The sequence below is a fragment of the Gymnoscopelus braueri genome (genome assembly GCF_963280865.1).
Source record: "Gymnoscopelus braueri genome assembly, chromosome: 10".
Lineage (NCBI taxonomy): Eukaryota > Metazoa > Chordata > Actinopteri > Myctophiformes > Myctophidae > Gymnoscopelus > Gymnoscopelus braueri.
The window spans coordinates 24,015,305-24,033,646 of NC_137611.1; the positions used below are offsets into that span (position 1 = coordinate 24,015,305).

Here is an 18,342-nt window from a genome sequence, read left to right on the forward strand (position 1 = left end):
TGTATTGCATTTTGTCTTCACGTTATTTTTGTGTGTATTCATGTAGGACATTATAACGTTAGGGCTCAGGCCATTAGCTCACAATGACAACGCCTTATATTTCAAATACCATTTGTCATATATAGTAGCAGTTGTTGTTTTGTATTATGGGCTCCGTTTTGCAGCTGGCCTGCAAGCAACACAATTAGTGACGCAAACAATCTCAAAAGCCGAGGTGATGAGAGCATGTAGAGAGGGTGGGGGGGGGTGTACAGTGACGTCGAAGACGACCTAGAAGAGTACAAATAGTTCTGTGTGTCATATACTCTCTATGCCATAGAGAGTACATGACACAGAACTATGGTGGTAACACAACACCGCTGCCATGCAGCCTACTGGCAATGGCTCTGACGCGCCGCCATGACCTAGAAGACGGCGCGCGTAACGTGGCGGTGGATGCCAAGTCATTAGTGACGGCCAGAGCCAGGTGGAGTGCCTCAGAATAGCATGACACCGTAAAGCAGCGACTCTGCCAAATGTCGAAGCTACCAGCCAGCTACCAGCCAGCTCTGTGTTTACGGTCAGAGGCTCTGACCGTAAACGCCTTTTGCGTCAGTGAGCCAGACAGGAACACTTCAATAGGGATTCCTCTGAAGGCTGAAGCTTATAAAGAGGAATTGGAAGTGGGACAAGTGAGCACATCACAGCGATCAGACAGAGCACATTTGTCCTAATATATTAGCCAAGCACGGTTTGGACATTTTCCAATTATAAACACAGTTATTATCAGGAAAAAGGATTCGGCTTTGAGTCTTTGACAATGGGACAGCACGGCTCCAAATCATCCACGGAAGCGCGCATGCTTTTCCAGCGTTTTGGCACAGCGGACAAATCGGTGTATGAGAAAATGAACGAATCGTCTCCGGCACGTAGTGCATCTACGATCCATTTTCAGCAGAGGGCCGCTCCGCTCTCCACTGGCAGGACACCGAGGGGTGCAAGACCCCATTCATGGCACCATAGTTGCCGGGACACCGGAGGACTGGTGTACGTGGTGGGTGACCCAACGGGCGGCGTTTGGATGAAGCCGAGAGAGAGATGGACAAGATCTTGATGTAAAGAAAATGCAATCTGATCAATCTTTTATGTAAAAGAGGCTCTCCTCGTGAAAAAGTCATGCCCTATATTGTGTAGGGTGCCTTGATCCTGTGTCCTGAGACGTGCAAACTAAAGCACGATGATGATAGCCTATCGCAGCGCGTTTTGACCGCTGCGCTGAGGCGCGTCTGTGGATTCAAGATGCAAGACGAGGGGCTTGTACGTCTGTTGGATCGAAATGATGTTTCACGTCATGGATGAGTTGGTTGGACTAAACTCTGAAAGGCGATTTATTTTATTATTGCACGAGAGAAAGATGCACCAAACAGTGAGACGATGGAACCGGAGTTATTTGAAGAGTCAAGACCATCAAGTTTACCTTCTTTGACAATTGATTTTCTTTTGAAAACACTGTAGGCCTACAGTTCATTTTCAGCAATGATTATGAGTCATGTGTCAACGAGTCTGAAAGTTTCACTTAATCATCAATGTGTTTGTTTTGTGGTAGAGAAATAAATAGCCCCAAACGAAGGGCTTCTCTTCTCAAATTGTCATTACACTGATGTGATTTATTAGGGCTATAGCCTATATACTGACGGCCTAATCTTATAGCTGTCAAATAGGTTTGCCTTTCTGTTTTATAACTGCTATGAAACAATAACATGGACATGTATGGTCAAAACTTTATAGCCGATCTACAAGCTCACAATGCGTTGCGATGCAACGTATTGTGAGCTGGTAGATCTGCTATTTTCAAAAGATTTTTATACATTTGAAAACTTGAAATGGGACATTCTGCATAATGAGTACTTTCACTTTTGGTAGGCTACTTTAAGTACATTTTGATGTCAATACTTTTGTACTTTTACTCAAGTATTTTGAATTCCGGACTTTTAGGCTACTTGTAACAGAGTACTTCTACATTGCAGTATTGATACTTTTACTTAAGTAAAACATTTGAGTACTTTTTCCACCACTGGAAACATTTACTTATTGTCTAAGAATGTTGTGCATACTTTTTTTTACACACACAGTCAAGCTTTATTTCTTGTTTTTGATGCTTAATTGATGGTGGGTTGGTCCTGGATAAGGGGCGGGGCGGGGGGGGGAATGGGGGGTTATGGGTGCAGCAGGGTCTCAACTTGTTGCACTCTGACATTTTTAAGGTCACATAGGCTAGTATACTGTTTAACTAGCCATGGCTCCATATAGACCAGTATGAGTACAGTACATTTTCTTTACATAAGAGATCAACACATTTTCTTTCTTTCTTTGAACATTTCCAGTAACGTGTATTTATTTCTTGTATCATGGATTATCACTGGCTTCACTGCCAATTGATTGACATTTACACAGTATAATGAGATGACTGTGACATTAAATCATCTGATCTGGGGTTTGATTCAGACTGAAATTTCTGATAAATAATTGCATGCACACTGGTTTTGTTCTGGTTCTGGCCTGCACGAGTAGCGGGCATAATGGTACGAGCCATTTATGGCCAGGGGCAGAGTAATAGCCTATACTTGTTTATATGAGCTCATACTGAACAATTTCCAAACCAAAGACTCGAAAGGTTCACCTTTTACTTGAGTCTAATGTCCTTCCCTCTTAATTAACCTGTGGGATTTTCAAATTAGGTCTTTTTAAAAAAGCAGGCTAATTTACCACCTCAGGATACAATAAACGGTCTCAACTTTGCCTGTTATATCTACTGGTAACACTTGGAGTAGCATTTGTATATTCTTATCTCACCATTAACAAAATGATCAAGTCAATATGACTTTACAGTAGGACATGTGATTACTTCACACTTAATAGATTATCAGTTAAGGAATGTTATTTCAGTTGATGTGCAAAGAAATTAGATTGATTCCTCTTAAGAATGTAAAAGTTTATTTCAGGACCAACATAAGAGATCAGACAGCTTAAAGCTCAACATACGTGCCCTATAAATAAAATAAAATAAAATCATTACTTAATCATTAATTAAAACCACTTACATAGCCTACTGACTTGTGTCCCCACCCAGTTATATCTTGTTTCTCATTTACAAATGATTACTTAAAGTACATTAATTAAAACTAAAAGAAAGTATTTGCAAAATTGATTGATTGATCATGGTGAACAGGAATTCATGACCCTGCATTCATTCATTAAGCTAAATCACCATGAGCCAAGCATTAGTTCTTAATAAAGTAGCATGTTATCGGCCTCTATTGTACAGTAGGCTACATATCATTGGTGAACTGAGCAGAAAGGTCAAACCAAGCATGTTATACAGCATGTAAGAGCATGCCGAGTCAATAAATCATAAATGACTCACTTATTTTACAGCCTCACTGTCTATAACTAGCCTAGACCAACCCTCCTTTATAAACTTTGCCCCTATTTTATCACAGAGGTTTATTGTACTGTATCCTGTAATGGCTTATCCAGTAACTCTGGGTAACGCAATAGGTAAACACTGACAAAAGTAGAAACACAAGAGGAAGCCAGCTATAGAGTTGACTGCCCTTCTGTCATGATGGGCCAGCGAGGCTCTAAACAACCCGAAGCCAGAGTTCTCATCCTGGGTCTTGACAATGCCGGCAAATCGACCCTCCTTTACAAACTGAAATACAACACAAGTGTTATTACCGTACCTACTATCGGTTTCAATGTGGAGATGATTGAAGCGAGAAAGCACAGGCGGCAAGTCGCCTTGACTGTGTGGGACATCGGAGGCCAGAGGAACATGCGACGGTACTGGAAGGGCTTTTACCAGGATACAGCTGCTGTGGTGTACGTGGTGGACAGCTCCGATAGCGAACGTTTCGACGAAGCCCACCGGGAGCTGGAACACATCCTCAAGAGTGACCACCTGCGGGGTCTCCCGGTGGTCATCCTCGCCAATAAACAGGATGTCAACGGGGCACTGTCTGTCATGGAGATAACGGAGCGTTTTAACTTCAGAAAGTTGTGTTCAGGTCGGGATTGGTTCGTTCAGCCCTGTTCAGCTTCCACCGGCTTTGGACTTGAAGAAGGTTTCCGACGGGTTGCCCAGCTGATGAAACTCCCATCAGAGCCAGATGCGATAAAAGACAATATCAAAGAGACAGTGCATTACCTCAGAGCAAAGTCCATACATTTGGGCTAAAAGGATAACACCAAAAAGTCCTGCGGACTTGTTTCCATTGTGTTCCTATATACATATTTAAAGTAGGGGATACATTTTATTAATGTGATTTAAAATAATAATAATTGAAACATCTGCCATGGCAGGCATATTTAAAATTGGTCTAATTTTATCCAAGATAGGCTGTAGGCTAGCCTACTTGATTCCACATTAAAACATATCAATAACACCGTGGCCTGTTTTTTTGTTCTTGATTGGAGTTAACCAATTTGTGCATTTCGACCTTTAACAATACTATTACGAAAAGGAAATCGAACATTTTGATTAAGGCACTGTTATTCCTTTTACAGGCAATAGTGGATATCTTACATTATCACAATATCAGCAACATGTATTGGACTAACCAAGAACAAGTAGGCTATATACCATAACCAAGTACAAGTAGGCCTAGTAGGCTATAACATACCAATGGTACCATCATAAAGAAGGGCAATTTGATAAGAGTTTAAGACGATTGTGCGGATCATCATGTGCTTATTGTTCCTCCACCATGTCCTTCCTGTGCCATGGCTTCGGGCCGACTTCTGCAGTCGTCTCGCACCGTCTCTTCGTATGTTGGCAGGTGTTTGCATTCATCATATGAGGGTAAATGAGGTCCGGTCGTGGGATCGGCCAGACTGTACGATGTAAAGGACCCGGTAAGCGGCTCCCGTGATATAGTGGTAGTTGGATGTCCACTGTCGGGTGTGGTCTGCTGGCTGTCGCGGAGCTGTCGTCTGGATCTGGAGCATACCATTCTCTGGACAAAATATCCCAAGGCAAAGAGGAGTAGCAAGAGAAGAACCCCAGAAAGTTTTCGGGTGACCATAGCGATGCTGTAATAGGTAGTGTCCACGAATTGTTTGCAACAAGTGATGGTAGTGGAATTGTCCCCACTTGTGCAGCAGACATTGTCATCCCGACAAAGATCCTGTCCACATTTTCGTATCGAATGAACCGTTGTTCGAACAAAAGAACATACAGTGAAAACCAGCGTCGGGCATTTGAAGTTAAAACTCATTATATTTGAAAGGAGGAACCGTTCAAATCAAGGTGGTTGTGGCCGGAGGAAGGAGAAGACATGCAGGCTTGCATGCATTTGGGTGAGGCGCTGACGCAACGAGCCACAGCTGAGTCCTGAGAGAGAGAGGAAAAAACATCAAAACTCATTCATGATCGTGATTCGTGTCCAGTCATAAAGTTACTATATAGCCTACATGGCTCTTCAAGGGTAGCCTAGTTCACTGCAGGGTTCCTGATGTATTATGCACTTAGTGGGAATTTTGCTGTCGTCTAATCGAAAACACAATGGCAATTCCATGTGGAATTATTTGATTATGTCAAAGTAAACAGGCGCCGCAGAGGATATCGATCTGTCTTGTCGGAAGTAGGCTACTAAAAAAAAGTAGTTGTGATGAACCATAATCCAGGCAAGGGAGTGGCCGTGGACACAAAAGCAGAAAGAGCAGGTTTAAAAGGCATCTTTCAGGACCATGGACAGCTTTCCGAAGGAGAGTTGAACGACTCTGTACGTGGTGCTGAAGTAAACAAACAAGAAGAAGCCAAACGAGTGATCTGACAATCAAAAGCAAATTTCTGAGATAGAGGGCTGCAATCAACTTTCCAGTGCCAGCCTCAGTGTTCTTCAGGTTCTTTAAGTCATGTGATTATGTAACAGTGTCAAGCCTAATGAAACTCAAAGTGCACGTTAGTTAAAAACTTATGGTTTAAAAATAGCTTTTATTTGTCACTGACTCATACAAGTATGTAAGTAAAATGTTGGTGTGACATGGTCCGCAGACTGTGCTAACAATAGATATTAAAAATACAAATTAAAAAGATGTAGCTGCAGCAGAGCCTATAACAAAAATAATCAGTATGATTTGTAGCTGACTGCAAATAATATTTAATGGATGTGGCTGCCAAGGCTAACATTGTAATCAATAATGCACCAACAATGATGAGCCGTTGTGGTTGAAGTGGACGATGGTAATGGATGGAAGTGCTCACTAATAGTTTTCCTTCTTGCTTCAAAATAGCTGACATTGACAAAGAGGAGTCTTTTCAGACATGAATATGAATCGTGTGTGGGTGTATTATAATATAAAATCAAAATACTTAAACTTCACTAAGTAAACCATTTATAATTACATACATCCCAAAACGCAATAGAAACACAAAACAAATATAAACCTGACATATTTCACACCACCTACAATATCCCATCTGCTGTAACCCTCCCAGTATATAAAAAGGTGGTTGTTTCTGCACCACATTTGGACAAAATGTGCTGTCAGCAAAGGGAAGTATAAGTTGGAATGGCCTACCATTTGAAATAACGGAGTGCCTTCCACATTCATTTTTGAGACCCATCTCAAACTTTGGCTCAAGGCAAACAAGAACTGTGATAATAATTAACCTCGCATGTTACTTGTGTAATTGTATTCAAGTATATTGTTGCAATGTTACCGTTTTTGCTACCTGCCTAGGGACATAACTCCAGCATGTACATATGTTTTTTCATTAACATGCTCAAACATGTACACAAATAAAAAACGTTTTAGTATGTTGAAGGATTTTTTATATTTCAGATTTGCAATAAAGATGACACTGTAAGCGTTACAACTTAACACAGATATGCGTCTCAAAGCAAACAATAAAAGTAAGATGTGTAAAATGTTTATTGATAAACATTTCATATGTCCTGCAAATGAAAGTATTGAAATGTCAAAACAAATTAATGTTAAGCAAAGATTAAAGTATTTATAATTTAAAATAAAAAAAGGGGAGGGCATAAAACCCTCCCTTTCCAGGCAAGTGGTGCAGTTTACTATGACAGACAAGGCAAAGCCTTATTCAAGTGAGATATCATGGCAGGACATTTGCTGTATTTACACCGTCCGATTCAGACATAATGCTAAGGTTTCCCGTCAATGCAGTTTCCAGACCCTTGCCGTTTAATGTGTGTCTGCTGGCTTTTGAGCTTGTATCGATGAAACCGCAAGTTGATACATTGGTGCAAATGCTGCGGTGGTATTCAGAATGTCCACTATTGCACTCTCCATTTCCACCATGGCATTCCATGCATTAGCTGCGATATTCAGTGTCACTGTAGGGGTAGTATGGTTGTGGAAATATTAGAGGGCAGGATGAGGAGAGGCCCCAGACGGGTGTTCTTGGTCCATTCTAGAAATAAAACAGTGGGGTAATTCACAGGTGAAGATAAAGTATCTGTGAACAAATTCTGGCATTGCTTTAAAACTGGACAGGGAAAGTTCAAATCCACCCATAAGGATTAATTACATTGCATCTTATCAAAATAGTAAAAAGAAATTGACCTAAAAGCTGACGCCCACCTGTTCTGGAGCCTGCTCCTCTCTTCATGATCCCAGTAGAACGGGAGGACGACAGTGCTACGTTTTCCTGGTTATGGTGCATGCCTGGACTGATACGGAAATAACTGGCTGGGTGATGTTTACGCTTGTACCAGACAAGGGAGGCTTGTGTAGTCATGGTAGGCTGGACGACTGTGGTGTGCATAACTGTTGTTGGACGTTCAGTGGCCATTGGTTTTTCAGAACACTGGGAGATGTCACAGCATTTACATGCCTCATCATTCCCATCCATGGAGTGCCATCTGGAAGAGAAATAAATCAAAATGTGGAACTGTGCTACCGATTAGTGGCGGGGGGTGGTTGCCTTTTTAAGATGAAAATGCACCCCTCCAAATTAGCCGAGGAACTAATTTATGGACCTCCTCATTAAAAGCACATTTCTATTTGTCTATGCAAGACTACCAAGTGGGCAAATATTAAATGTTACTGGTGAAAAGCATTACACAGTGAAATCCTCAGTGTTAATGTAAGATATTCAACTCACAAGAGTGTACAAATGGGACCCTTACAGGTAAAAGCTTCTCTATTTTAAGAAATTGGCCAAAAGTTTTGGAAAAGCTTTTCCATTTCACATGTAACTCTACTTAACAGGGATTTTACGGTATAGTTATATGCAGTGTTCATACAGTGGGGTTCAACAGGCCAAACTGGCCTCATTGCACTCAAAGAGCTCTCTGAATATCACACCTGTTGTCAATGAAAGAGCAGGCTCTGTTCTGAGAGCTGACAGTTAGCATGGCTGGCACCGCCTTCACATGGCAGCTGATGTAGATCTGTCAATATAACAGCACATACATTAGTGCTACAACATATGATCCACACTTCTTCCTTCAAATACGTCTCAGTCCAATGCTATTTTGACTTAAGTCATGTTTTTCTTTTTTTAAGATCAGCAAATATTTCTCACACTAATCAAAAACTTTCTTAATACAAAAATGAAAGTTAGGCCAGTAGCGGTGACTGACCAGATTAGAAGACTGCCGGTGGAACTTAAAAGCATCAAGTTGGAATCGCAGTCTGTGATCCTGGACTCTAGGCAGGAAGCTGGAGCTTGAGCTTGTCAGACTGGAATCTGTCAGACATCTGGTTATACGTCACAGGAAGATGAGCATTATGAATTCCAACAACTGGAATGAATTGAATGAGTGGGAAGCAGCTGAAAGCTTAGCTACAACGTGGAGAATTGTGGTTACAGAAATACATGTATATCCATCACAACTACAGCTGGGGTGCAGGAGTCAGTTGGCATGTTTGTGATCAAAGGACAGAAGCACAGATTTTAAGTTCCTCGGATAAAAGCAACGGCTAAAAATCTAAAACCCCTAGCACCAAAAGAGGTTCCCCTATGATTAGGAGCCAAATAACCACTATTAGTAATATTTTCATTTGGTGTGCATGCAAACAGTAGATTCTACCAATATACTAAATAAATATAATCATATAAAACAAGTCATGATGTTTATTTGTATAAGTGAAATGGCTGTATGCATGTTATATTAACCTTTGAGAATGTGAAAGACCTATAGAATCACATAAATCAATAGACCACCGATGTTGGTGTAACAGTGACGATGATGACGTCCGTTTACGCCACTTCCTGTTCGCCACTGAAAGCAAACGAGCAACAGATGCTGATGACCGGAAATTATTGGTACTGGACTTTGGCCAGATAGCTATACAACCCAAGGTTCTAAAGTCCCACTTTAATAAGGCTAAAGTTGTCATTTGCATAATATCTGTTCCAAGAGCTCACCCATGGTGTTCAATAAAGTCATATCTCAAGGTGGAATCTACATCAGGGGTTGCTGTGGCTACACAGTGGTCCACATAGACCCGAAGAGGCTGGTGGTTGTTCATGACGACTGATACTTCCAGATGAATAGGGTCACCCAAGAAGTAGACATGAGATCCCCTCTCAAACTGCCAGTCATCTAGGTAGAAAAAGTGTGAGAAAGTGTTCATGTAATGTCCAGATATTGATAATCAACATGGAGATTTGTACTGTATATGTTTTAATATAAAAGAGCACAACATTCCAGGAAGCAAGAAGCATAGTAACATATAGCTAATATATTTCCAAAGAAAGGGGGTTACTTTAAGTTATACCACCCATTTAATACCAGTCATCAGTCTCAGGTTGAAATCAATGTGATCCTCAGCTGTGACTTTGGACGCAAAAGGAGCCCATGTGGGGTGCAGAGCAGCTCCGGCCACAGCATACGTCCTGAAATTAATCGATTTAACAATAGTCTAATGAGATTTTACGCATTGTTAAATTGACAAATGATATTGCTCAGGAGGATAGAGTAAAGAATAAAGATATACCATCAACACCGGGGAGAGCTTGCTTTGCATCACATAGTGTCTTTTTCAGATAGGTCGACTAGCAAATAGCCTGTTGATTGTGTATACACTGTGCCTATAGCCTACCCATACCGAACACCAATATGTACGCAAATATGGCAAATGAATGTGATTTTGATCAAAGGTGAATACTCTGCCAAATGCAAACTAGCCTACTCACTTATCATAATGACATTCTATCGGAATAGTTGCACCATCCAGTCGCAGGACACCATCAATGTTGGGTTCAGGTGCATAAACCAGGATGTTCGAATAGATGAGCTTCTCTTTAGTGGCCTGCAAATAATAAGATGGATAATAATAATATATATAATAATAAGACAGACATAAATGAAAAATGTGGCTTCCTGTAGGTAGGCTACACAAGTACTGTAGGCTATAAAAATTCTTTCACATTTAACCATTACCGAATTGGGCAACAGATCATTTTAAATGCTGGATATTCGAATAATGTGAAATAACAGTACTTCTTATAATTTGGCATTCTCATAAACAATATTGTATAAATGTTTCTAAATGGGTTTTAAAGAGTTATATTATAACTATGGTTTTAATAGCTAAATGTGGCCCGCCCCCAACATCTAGTTTTGTGATGTCAGGACAGGAGTGGAAGAAGGCTGCACTGGTATACTCACATACACTCTTAACAAATACAAGAATGATTATTATTACATTTAATTTAACCTTTTACAGTAGAAGGGGCTTCCACAGCAGTGCAAATATATGGTTTTGAATGCAATGCTATTGCTAACAATGCTTATTTATAGGCGAATATTTAACTAGCAGCTTCCTGGTTATGTAATACCACCACTGGTGTTTGCTTTACCATCATAAGCCAATGAACATACAGTAAACAGCTTCAATGATCCATTCAGTGGTTCTCAACCAGTGGTGGTCCATGAGGGGGTTCCAGGTGGTCCCCAGCTAAATGATGGAGTTGGTAACCAAATGGACCCTGGCCTTATTAGATGTTTAACTCTTGAGTGTAAAATGAAACCAAATGGACCATTTTGGTTCATTTTACACTCTCAAGAGTTAAATCATTGTTAAAGCATCTGCATTAATTTACAAGTCTACACAATTAGAGAATGTAGAAGAATTGTTATGTTGATCAACGTTTGCCTCTTATCTCTCCTCATGGTAGGCTACCAACATCAATACAGCATGGAATTGTGGACAGAATCTTATCCAACAATAACTTCCTAAGTTTTGAGTCTGAGAGTCTGAATCTCATCAAATGGTGGTCCATGGCTCAAAAGCCGAATAAATAATGGACCGTCCTAGATATGAAAAGGGTTGAAATTCACTGATCTTTTACACATCCCAGGGGGAAAAAAATAACTTACTGACAGTTTAGTTCCACAATCCATCAAGTGGGCTTTAATGGTGAATTCTGCTTCCCCGACTGGAGTTGCTCCACATGCACTCCCAGTGCTCCCTGAACCCACACCCAGGTGCAAATGGATGCCATCCACATGAATTCCTGTGTGGAAAAGGTCGGCTTGAACCACGACCTCCAGGGAATCCTTATGGCAGTTCACCACCACCACAGGTCGAGGCTCAGGGGGCTGCGTGGTGACGGGAGTCTGCTGTTTGATGTCAGGTTCGACTCTATGTCTATGTAAATAAAATCTGTTGTTGCGAGGGTTTTCTGCGGCCTGATGGCCACGATGGAGGAACACGGAATGGCATTTAGTGAGCGTGGTAATTGAGAGTAGGACAATGATCCACCTCCACAGTAAACGTAGCTGTTCTACCTCCATGCCTCTGGGCTCGTGAATCTCATCAGTTGTAGAAACGTGAATGATTTGAACTCCTCAAGTGCAATGTATGCAAGCTACTCAATACCAGCTGTATCCAACGAGGTCTAATTAGGCTCTCATGTCCTCAGACCCCAGCCCTCTAGTCTATGAATCAAATGGTGACCCATATACAGTAGGCTACTAAATATCTCGTTTTCTTTAGACTTGGTATGTCTTTAAACGTTTTTGGCTTTTACAACTAATTAATTGGCGTTTAAAGGCGATGGTGTTGCGCTTCAGAAAACACACATTGGCCTTTTGGATGTGACATGTGAGCTGTATTTGTCAAAACCAATAGGTGGCAGTATAAGTCCACAATTTACCATTATCAGTGGCTCTGGTTCTGATCTGGTGACTCAGATTAATTTACTCTGTCAAATATAATTTCCTAATATTATTTTTTGGCTGATAAAATTAAAATAAAACAAAACAAAACAATGATTAAGCTACTGGTAGAATAAATAGCCTTTAATGTCTAACATAACAGTGCAATTCAGCTGGATATAGTGGGTCTTTCTTGACTGTAGATCTTACCATGGTATTAAAACTAAGGACCCAATGCCTTTCAGTGACACTCTGGCTGTGTTGTCGCCTATTGTATATGCTTGCTCAAACTAATATGATAGAAAACAATGCTTGAATGAATATGAATAATATATAAATGAATTGAGAGTGGAGTGGTGAGAATAGTTTTTATTTGATGTAATTTTACACTCAATACATTCATGTGATACATTTGAATGAAAATGAATAGTTTTAGGCTTTAAAAAAACAACAAACAAACAAACAAACACAGTCATCAATAACAATTTTACTGATATAATAATAGTCTGCAGTCTATAAATAAACACCATACTTTTAAAAATCATTTCAATAAATTAACAAAACAATAAATTAATGAATAAATAAATACACACGCACACACACGCACGCACACACGCACGCACGCACGCACGCACGCACGCACGCACGCACGCACGCACACGCCCATAGTCATAAGTGTTATCTTTTACACAGCTGTTAGGTGGGGTTTGTAACATGAACATGTTACAAACTGTAGTTTGTAACATGTGTTACTACACGCTGTAGTTTCTCTATTTTACTGAAATCCATTTCAAATGTAACTCTGAGAGAGTACAAATGGAATCTAATGGACCCACTAAGGGTCCTTTTGGTTTTATTTATACTCTCTCTGAGTTAAATTAACACTGAGGATTTTACTGTGTAATTTTTTTTATAGTGACATTTTACTCAAAACTTATGTTGAGCAGAATGGATGTATCCCAGGGCTCTGTTGATGGTAATGGCACGAACATAGAAACCCCTCAATTCTTTACACAGGCCGAGTCTTTCTTCAAAGCTGCTCAGACGGTCAGAGGTAGCCTGTTGTGGAAATTGAATATTTCCTCGGTAAGAGAATGAAGAATTGCTACTAAATGTCTTTTAGTAGATTTATTTGATACAACAGATAACAATAATATGATGAATAAACAAAAATGAGAGAGAGTATAAAATGGAAAGTGGTGAAAAGTAAAGGAAAGATGGAAAGTCTCCTGTCGCCTCAGAAGGTTCAGGAGTCTGACACTTATCTGAAAGTTTGAAATAACTAGATACAGAGATCCAGGCGGATGCAAAGTTGATCTCATGGGTACAAATGCAATATAGACGACCCTAAAACAGTATTTTGGCTGAACAGTCTCCTTCCCCAGTAAACAGTGTGCAGGTGCCCCCTTATCCGCCTTAGCCTAGCCTATGTTTATATTCTCCACCAGGACACTCCATCCAGACATAATCATAACACTGTGCACTAATAATGAACTGATTCAGACTACAGTCATACAGAACAAAGTTAGAAAATAGCTCAATGAAAGAATGAATAGTGAATGAATAATGAAACAGGAATAAAACTGCAATTCCGTTACAATTACAGGAAAAACACATGCATCAACTCGAATTCACTTCAAATTAACCACTTTTAAAAACTTAGACGTATAGTATATTTGAATTGCTGTAATATGCAACCCCACTTGAGTCAGAGACTCAGAGTATAGATATTCCTAGTCAAATATTACTCAGCTACAAGTGAAAGTTGCTAAAAGTTGAGTTAATTTAGACATTTAACAAAAAAATGCAATTACTTCCCAGACATAAAAAATAAATACAATCAATAATAGTGAATTAGGGCTAAATTTGATAAGTCATCAGTATCCAAAAATGCAAATACTCAAGTAAAGTACAGATATTAAAAGTACAATATACTCAAGTAAATGTCCACCACTGATATCTGCGATGTTTGACTCCCTGAATATAGTCAAATTAAGCTCACAATCAAGAGGTCAAACATTGCAGCAATTCAAATGTCTTATACTTCATACTTTCATAAAGGTGTAAAATTATATTTTGAGAATGCCATTTCTATTAAAAATCTTACCTCCTTTGAGGATGAGCCTTTGGGCAAAGACTTAGGGAAGCAGTTCTGTTGAGGGCAAAGGATTTTAATGAAATTAAGCCTGTAGTCACATACTTGGATTGGATTAATTGGATTATAAGCAAGCACATGTATACAAGAGGGCTGTCTGCAAAGCAACATGGAATTTGTTTTCCGTGTTATGTGTCACAAACATAATGTATGTGACACATACTTAAGATGGTTGAGGCAATAGACTGCACTGAACCATGTTGAATAAACCCTCTTCAAATCCACAGGAATGTAACTGTAACTGAAACTACACTGTAATATCTATCATGAGCTTTCATTTAACGCTTAAGATAGTAGAAATGGAACCAAATGTGTTTGGTTTCATTTGTACACTGAGTTAAATTAACACTGAAGATTTTACAGTGTAAAGCAGTGGTTCCAAAACCCTTTAGCTCGAGACCCAAAAGAGAAATGTCCCTGGGACCCAAAATAGTGAAAATAGCCAATCTACAAGCTCCCAACAAGATTGTAGATCTGCTATTTGCACTACTTCTCAAAAGTTTTTTATTTATTTATGGAATTTCTTTGATTTCGTTTTTACTTGTGAAATTGTTTTGAAAAATGATTTATTTTTCTTATGAAAACATGCAAGGCTCATGACCCATTCAAATAGGCCTGTGACCCCAAAATGGGTCCAGACTCCCAACCACTGTTTGGGAAATACTGGTGTAAAGAGTATGACATGATCTGGTCTTACCGTGGCCACTTCTCTTATGCTGTGCAGCATGAAGCTAAGCATTTGCTCATGATCTGGGTGAGATGCTGTAAGATCCATGTAGTGTTGTAGATCTTCCCTGATATGTGTCAGACATAACTCCTTGAGGAAAGGATAATGGCAAAACTTATTACTCATCAAACTACATCTCAGATTTTTGAGTAGAATAAAAGAATAATATTCAAATACCAGTTTTGTTCTGTTTTCACTATTGACAGCTGATTGCTACATCACTTGTTACATATTCAGAGGATTCTGTGGTCATTTGTTTTGGATTTATTGTCTATTTTGATATTTTCCTAAATGTTATTTGTAAATATGCATTTTATCAAGGTACTATGATGGGAAGTATACATTAGGAAACAAATTGCACATACCTGATCAAATTCTGATTGCTCGGCTCCAGAGCATGTTGATTCCTAATAAAATAAACAGATGAATTTAGAGCCCAGGATAAGCACATTTACCTGTTTCTTACATATGGGTATCCCAAATGTATTCTGTTCTGACCCACATAGTTCAGATTTTGTTTTTTTGTTTGTTGCTTCTTTCCACTTTTTCCCCACACACATTTCTGTGTTGTCACTGCTATTGTAGCCTACTGACTCGGCTACCATTGAGGAGCCCCCACCGGGATGCTTCGTGCTACTCCTCCCGCCCAACACTGCTGACAGCCCTTAGGATTACATGCAGTGACAATTATCACCCTCCCCGCCCTGGCTTCCCTCCCCGAACACGGGCCAATCGTGTTCGTGTAGACCCTCGACAAAGCCGGATGCACCATGGTGAATTCGAACCCACAACCTCCGTGGTGGTTGCCAGGAACCACTGTGCCACCCGAGCGCCTATGTTTAAGAAACTATGTAAAACATTACACCATGGCATATACCATAGCCTGTTAAGAGACTATTTTGTGGGCTTATCTCCAAACTGAAATATTTGATGGCCCGGTAAAGCATTTTATATACAGTAAGTTGTATACAAAATGTGTAGCTAATGATAATGAGAAGGAAAAGATAAGAAAAGAAAATAGTAAATTTCATAAATAATAAATAAACAAATAAATCCTAAAACGTAAGGTTTGGAGTTAATAGCCTACCTGTGGTGCACACACTGATGCTGTTTTGTTACTGTGCAGTTCTATGCTTTGATCAGAGCAGTTGAAGCCTTCGAAAAGATTCTTCTGCAACAAGAAAATTCCATATTTTATAATAGGCCTAAATATAAACCGAAGACATGATGAAAATCAAGGCCCTTTAAAATGTTGTAGTCCTACCTGTGTGAGTATCTCCGTGATATTCCGAAGGAGCGCCTGTGCACTACAGATGCAGGTGTCGGTTATGGGACCATCGTCCTTCATAGGGAGCGGTACAGACTGACTCAGACACCACAGAGAACAAGTTAATGTGATGAGCAGCAGTCCAGGAGTGAAGACTGCAAGGTAAATATACATTCTCAAAATGATTAATCTTGGCAAGGCAATGCTTCCACATTTCAACAAGACAATTCAAAGTGCTTTACACAAAAAATGAATTGCATTAAGTCAGTGCAAAATAAACACATTAGAAAAATACAATTAAAACCGTTATTAGATTGTTAATATAATAAATAGATAAGAATGAGTTCAACACACTAACTGAGTTTCTCTAAACATTCTGTCTAAACAACGTGTTATCTAAATAATGTTCATAGCAATTGTGGTCAAGCAAAACTAGAACAACTAAACAACATACTGTAGAAGTATCCTACAATTAAACATCCCTTTTTTAATTAAACAGGTTATTATTAGGATTATTATATACAATAAACCTACTGTATTTACAGAAATTCATGTTTGGTATCTTGGATGACAGGATTATCCAAATTCCTTTGAGTAGCTAGCTACTGACTTCAGTGTTTATACTGTAGCTACCAGAAGTCTTTTATACCCTAGCCAATACAAGGATTTCCCCCACTATACAATGATGTGTTGATGCCTAAAATGAAAACGACCGTGACTGGCAACATTATGTAATTTCCTTTTTGTGATGGCCATAATTGTAGGTAGTGAAACTGGGATTAATGCTTGTGCTGATCATTAAAAGGTGACACTGTTTTGCTGCTGCTTTGGTCTAATGAGTGTGTTTGACTTAAAATAATATGAGGGGTTGGAATATAATGCTAAGCAGGTTATCATGCGGTGCCTGTTTGCCTGAATAACGAAAACAAGTATGTCAGTGCTTACAAATAGAGAATGTTACCATTAATATTGAGGGAAAGGCCAGTGTGTCACCCATTAGGGGAAACAAACAACAACTAACGTCTCCATAACCCGCAGTTTTGGACTTTTCATCCAATTAAAACCATGTAATTGTGGCATTATTCTGCATTCATCATTCCATTCATCATTCAAATACTCAATAACAGTTTAAAATTTCAGTACATTTTAAGTAGTTTTTGAAGTGGGTTTGCTAGTTTAGTTTATTATATATTTTATATATATTTTATGCTTAGTTTTAGTTTAGTTTTTTTAAATCAGTTTTAGAGTTAGTTTTAGCAATATGGATTAGTCGGGCAAGTTTCAACAACATCAGAAAAATAGCAGATCTACAAGCTCAGCGTGTAGCTTGTTTCTGTTACTGTAGTTTTAGTTTTTTGTGAAGCCTCGTTTTTATTTTTTATTTCAGTTAACTTAAATGTCTTCTCAATTCTAGGTTTTGTTATTCTGTTAGTTTTAGTTAACTATAATAAGTTAACCCTGCCTGCACTCCATTACATGCAGAGTATGACTCAATTAGGACTTTTTCAAAGACCTGTCATAAAGTGTCAGTGGTGAAGGTAGAGAATGGCAGAGAAACTATAGGCATCTGTCCCAAATAAGGGGGCACTTCCAGACAGTGCTACATTTGAATCATTTTCCTCAGTATTGTTATGTTCTTGTTATGCACTTTGACATAATACTTATGTAATTCACAGCCCGTGAATCACAGGCACAGTAACATTATTTATTCATGTAATTAAAATAGCCTAAGAGTATTGAATGCAAGATTAAAATCAAACAATAGATAGTGATCACACTTAAAACGTTTATTATTTGATATTTCTTCACAAAACATTATATAGTACTTTACAATAGAAAAAGAAAACCAAGTTTAACTTATAGACAGTGTCAAATGATCATTCTTACAAAGCTGAAAATGAGTGCAAGAACAGAGAAACACAGCCAGACAACAAGGCATGTTTTTCATCCATATAAGAAAGCTTTTTCCATAAACTTCATAAATCCCTTGAGCTGTTAAAATAGTTCCTTGCTTTGGACTCTGTTGAAATGTTTGTTTCACTTTTTGACAGCCCCCCTTGTGTATCAGTAAGTG

At 39.1% G+C, this 18,342-nt stretch overlaps 2 protein-coding genes across 2 annotated transcripts; one reads left to right on the forward strand and one right to left on the reverse strand.

Moving 5' to 3' along the window:
- Positions 1–3,604: 3,604 nt before the first annotated feature.
- Positions 3,605–4,276, forward strand: arl14 (ADP-ribosylation factor-like 14; the record flags this gene model as incomplete). The annotated part of the gene is made up of 1 exon (XM_080440515.1): positions 3,605–4,276. The coding sequence occupies one exon, from the start codon at positions 3,605–3,607 to the stop codon at positions 4,214–4,216; it is 612 nt and encodes a 203-aa protein (XP_080296641.1). The 3' UTR covers positions 4,217–4,276.
- A 3,064-nt stretch (positions 4,277–7,340) lies between these two features.
- LOC308093462 (zona pellucida sperm-binding protein 3-like) lies at positions 7,341–15,049 on the reverse strand (the record flags this gene model as incomplete). The annotated part of the gene is made up of 10 exons (XM_080439799.1): positions 7,341–7,420; positions 7,591–7,871; positions 8,317–8,402; positions 8,595–8,712; positions 9,383–9,560; positions 9,750–9,853; positions 10,154–10,269; positions 11,340–11,651; positions 14,227–14,271; positions 14,972–15,049. The coding sequence occupies 10 exons, from the start codon at positions 15,047–15,049 to the stop codon at positions 7,341–7,343; spliced, it is 1,398 nt and encodes a 465-aa protein (XP_080295925.1).
- Between the last annotated feature and the right edge of the window lie 3,293 nt (positions 15,050–18,342).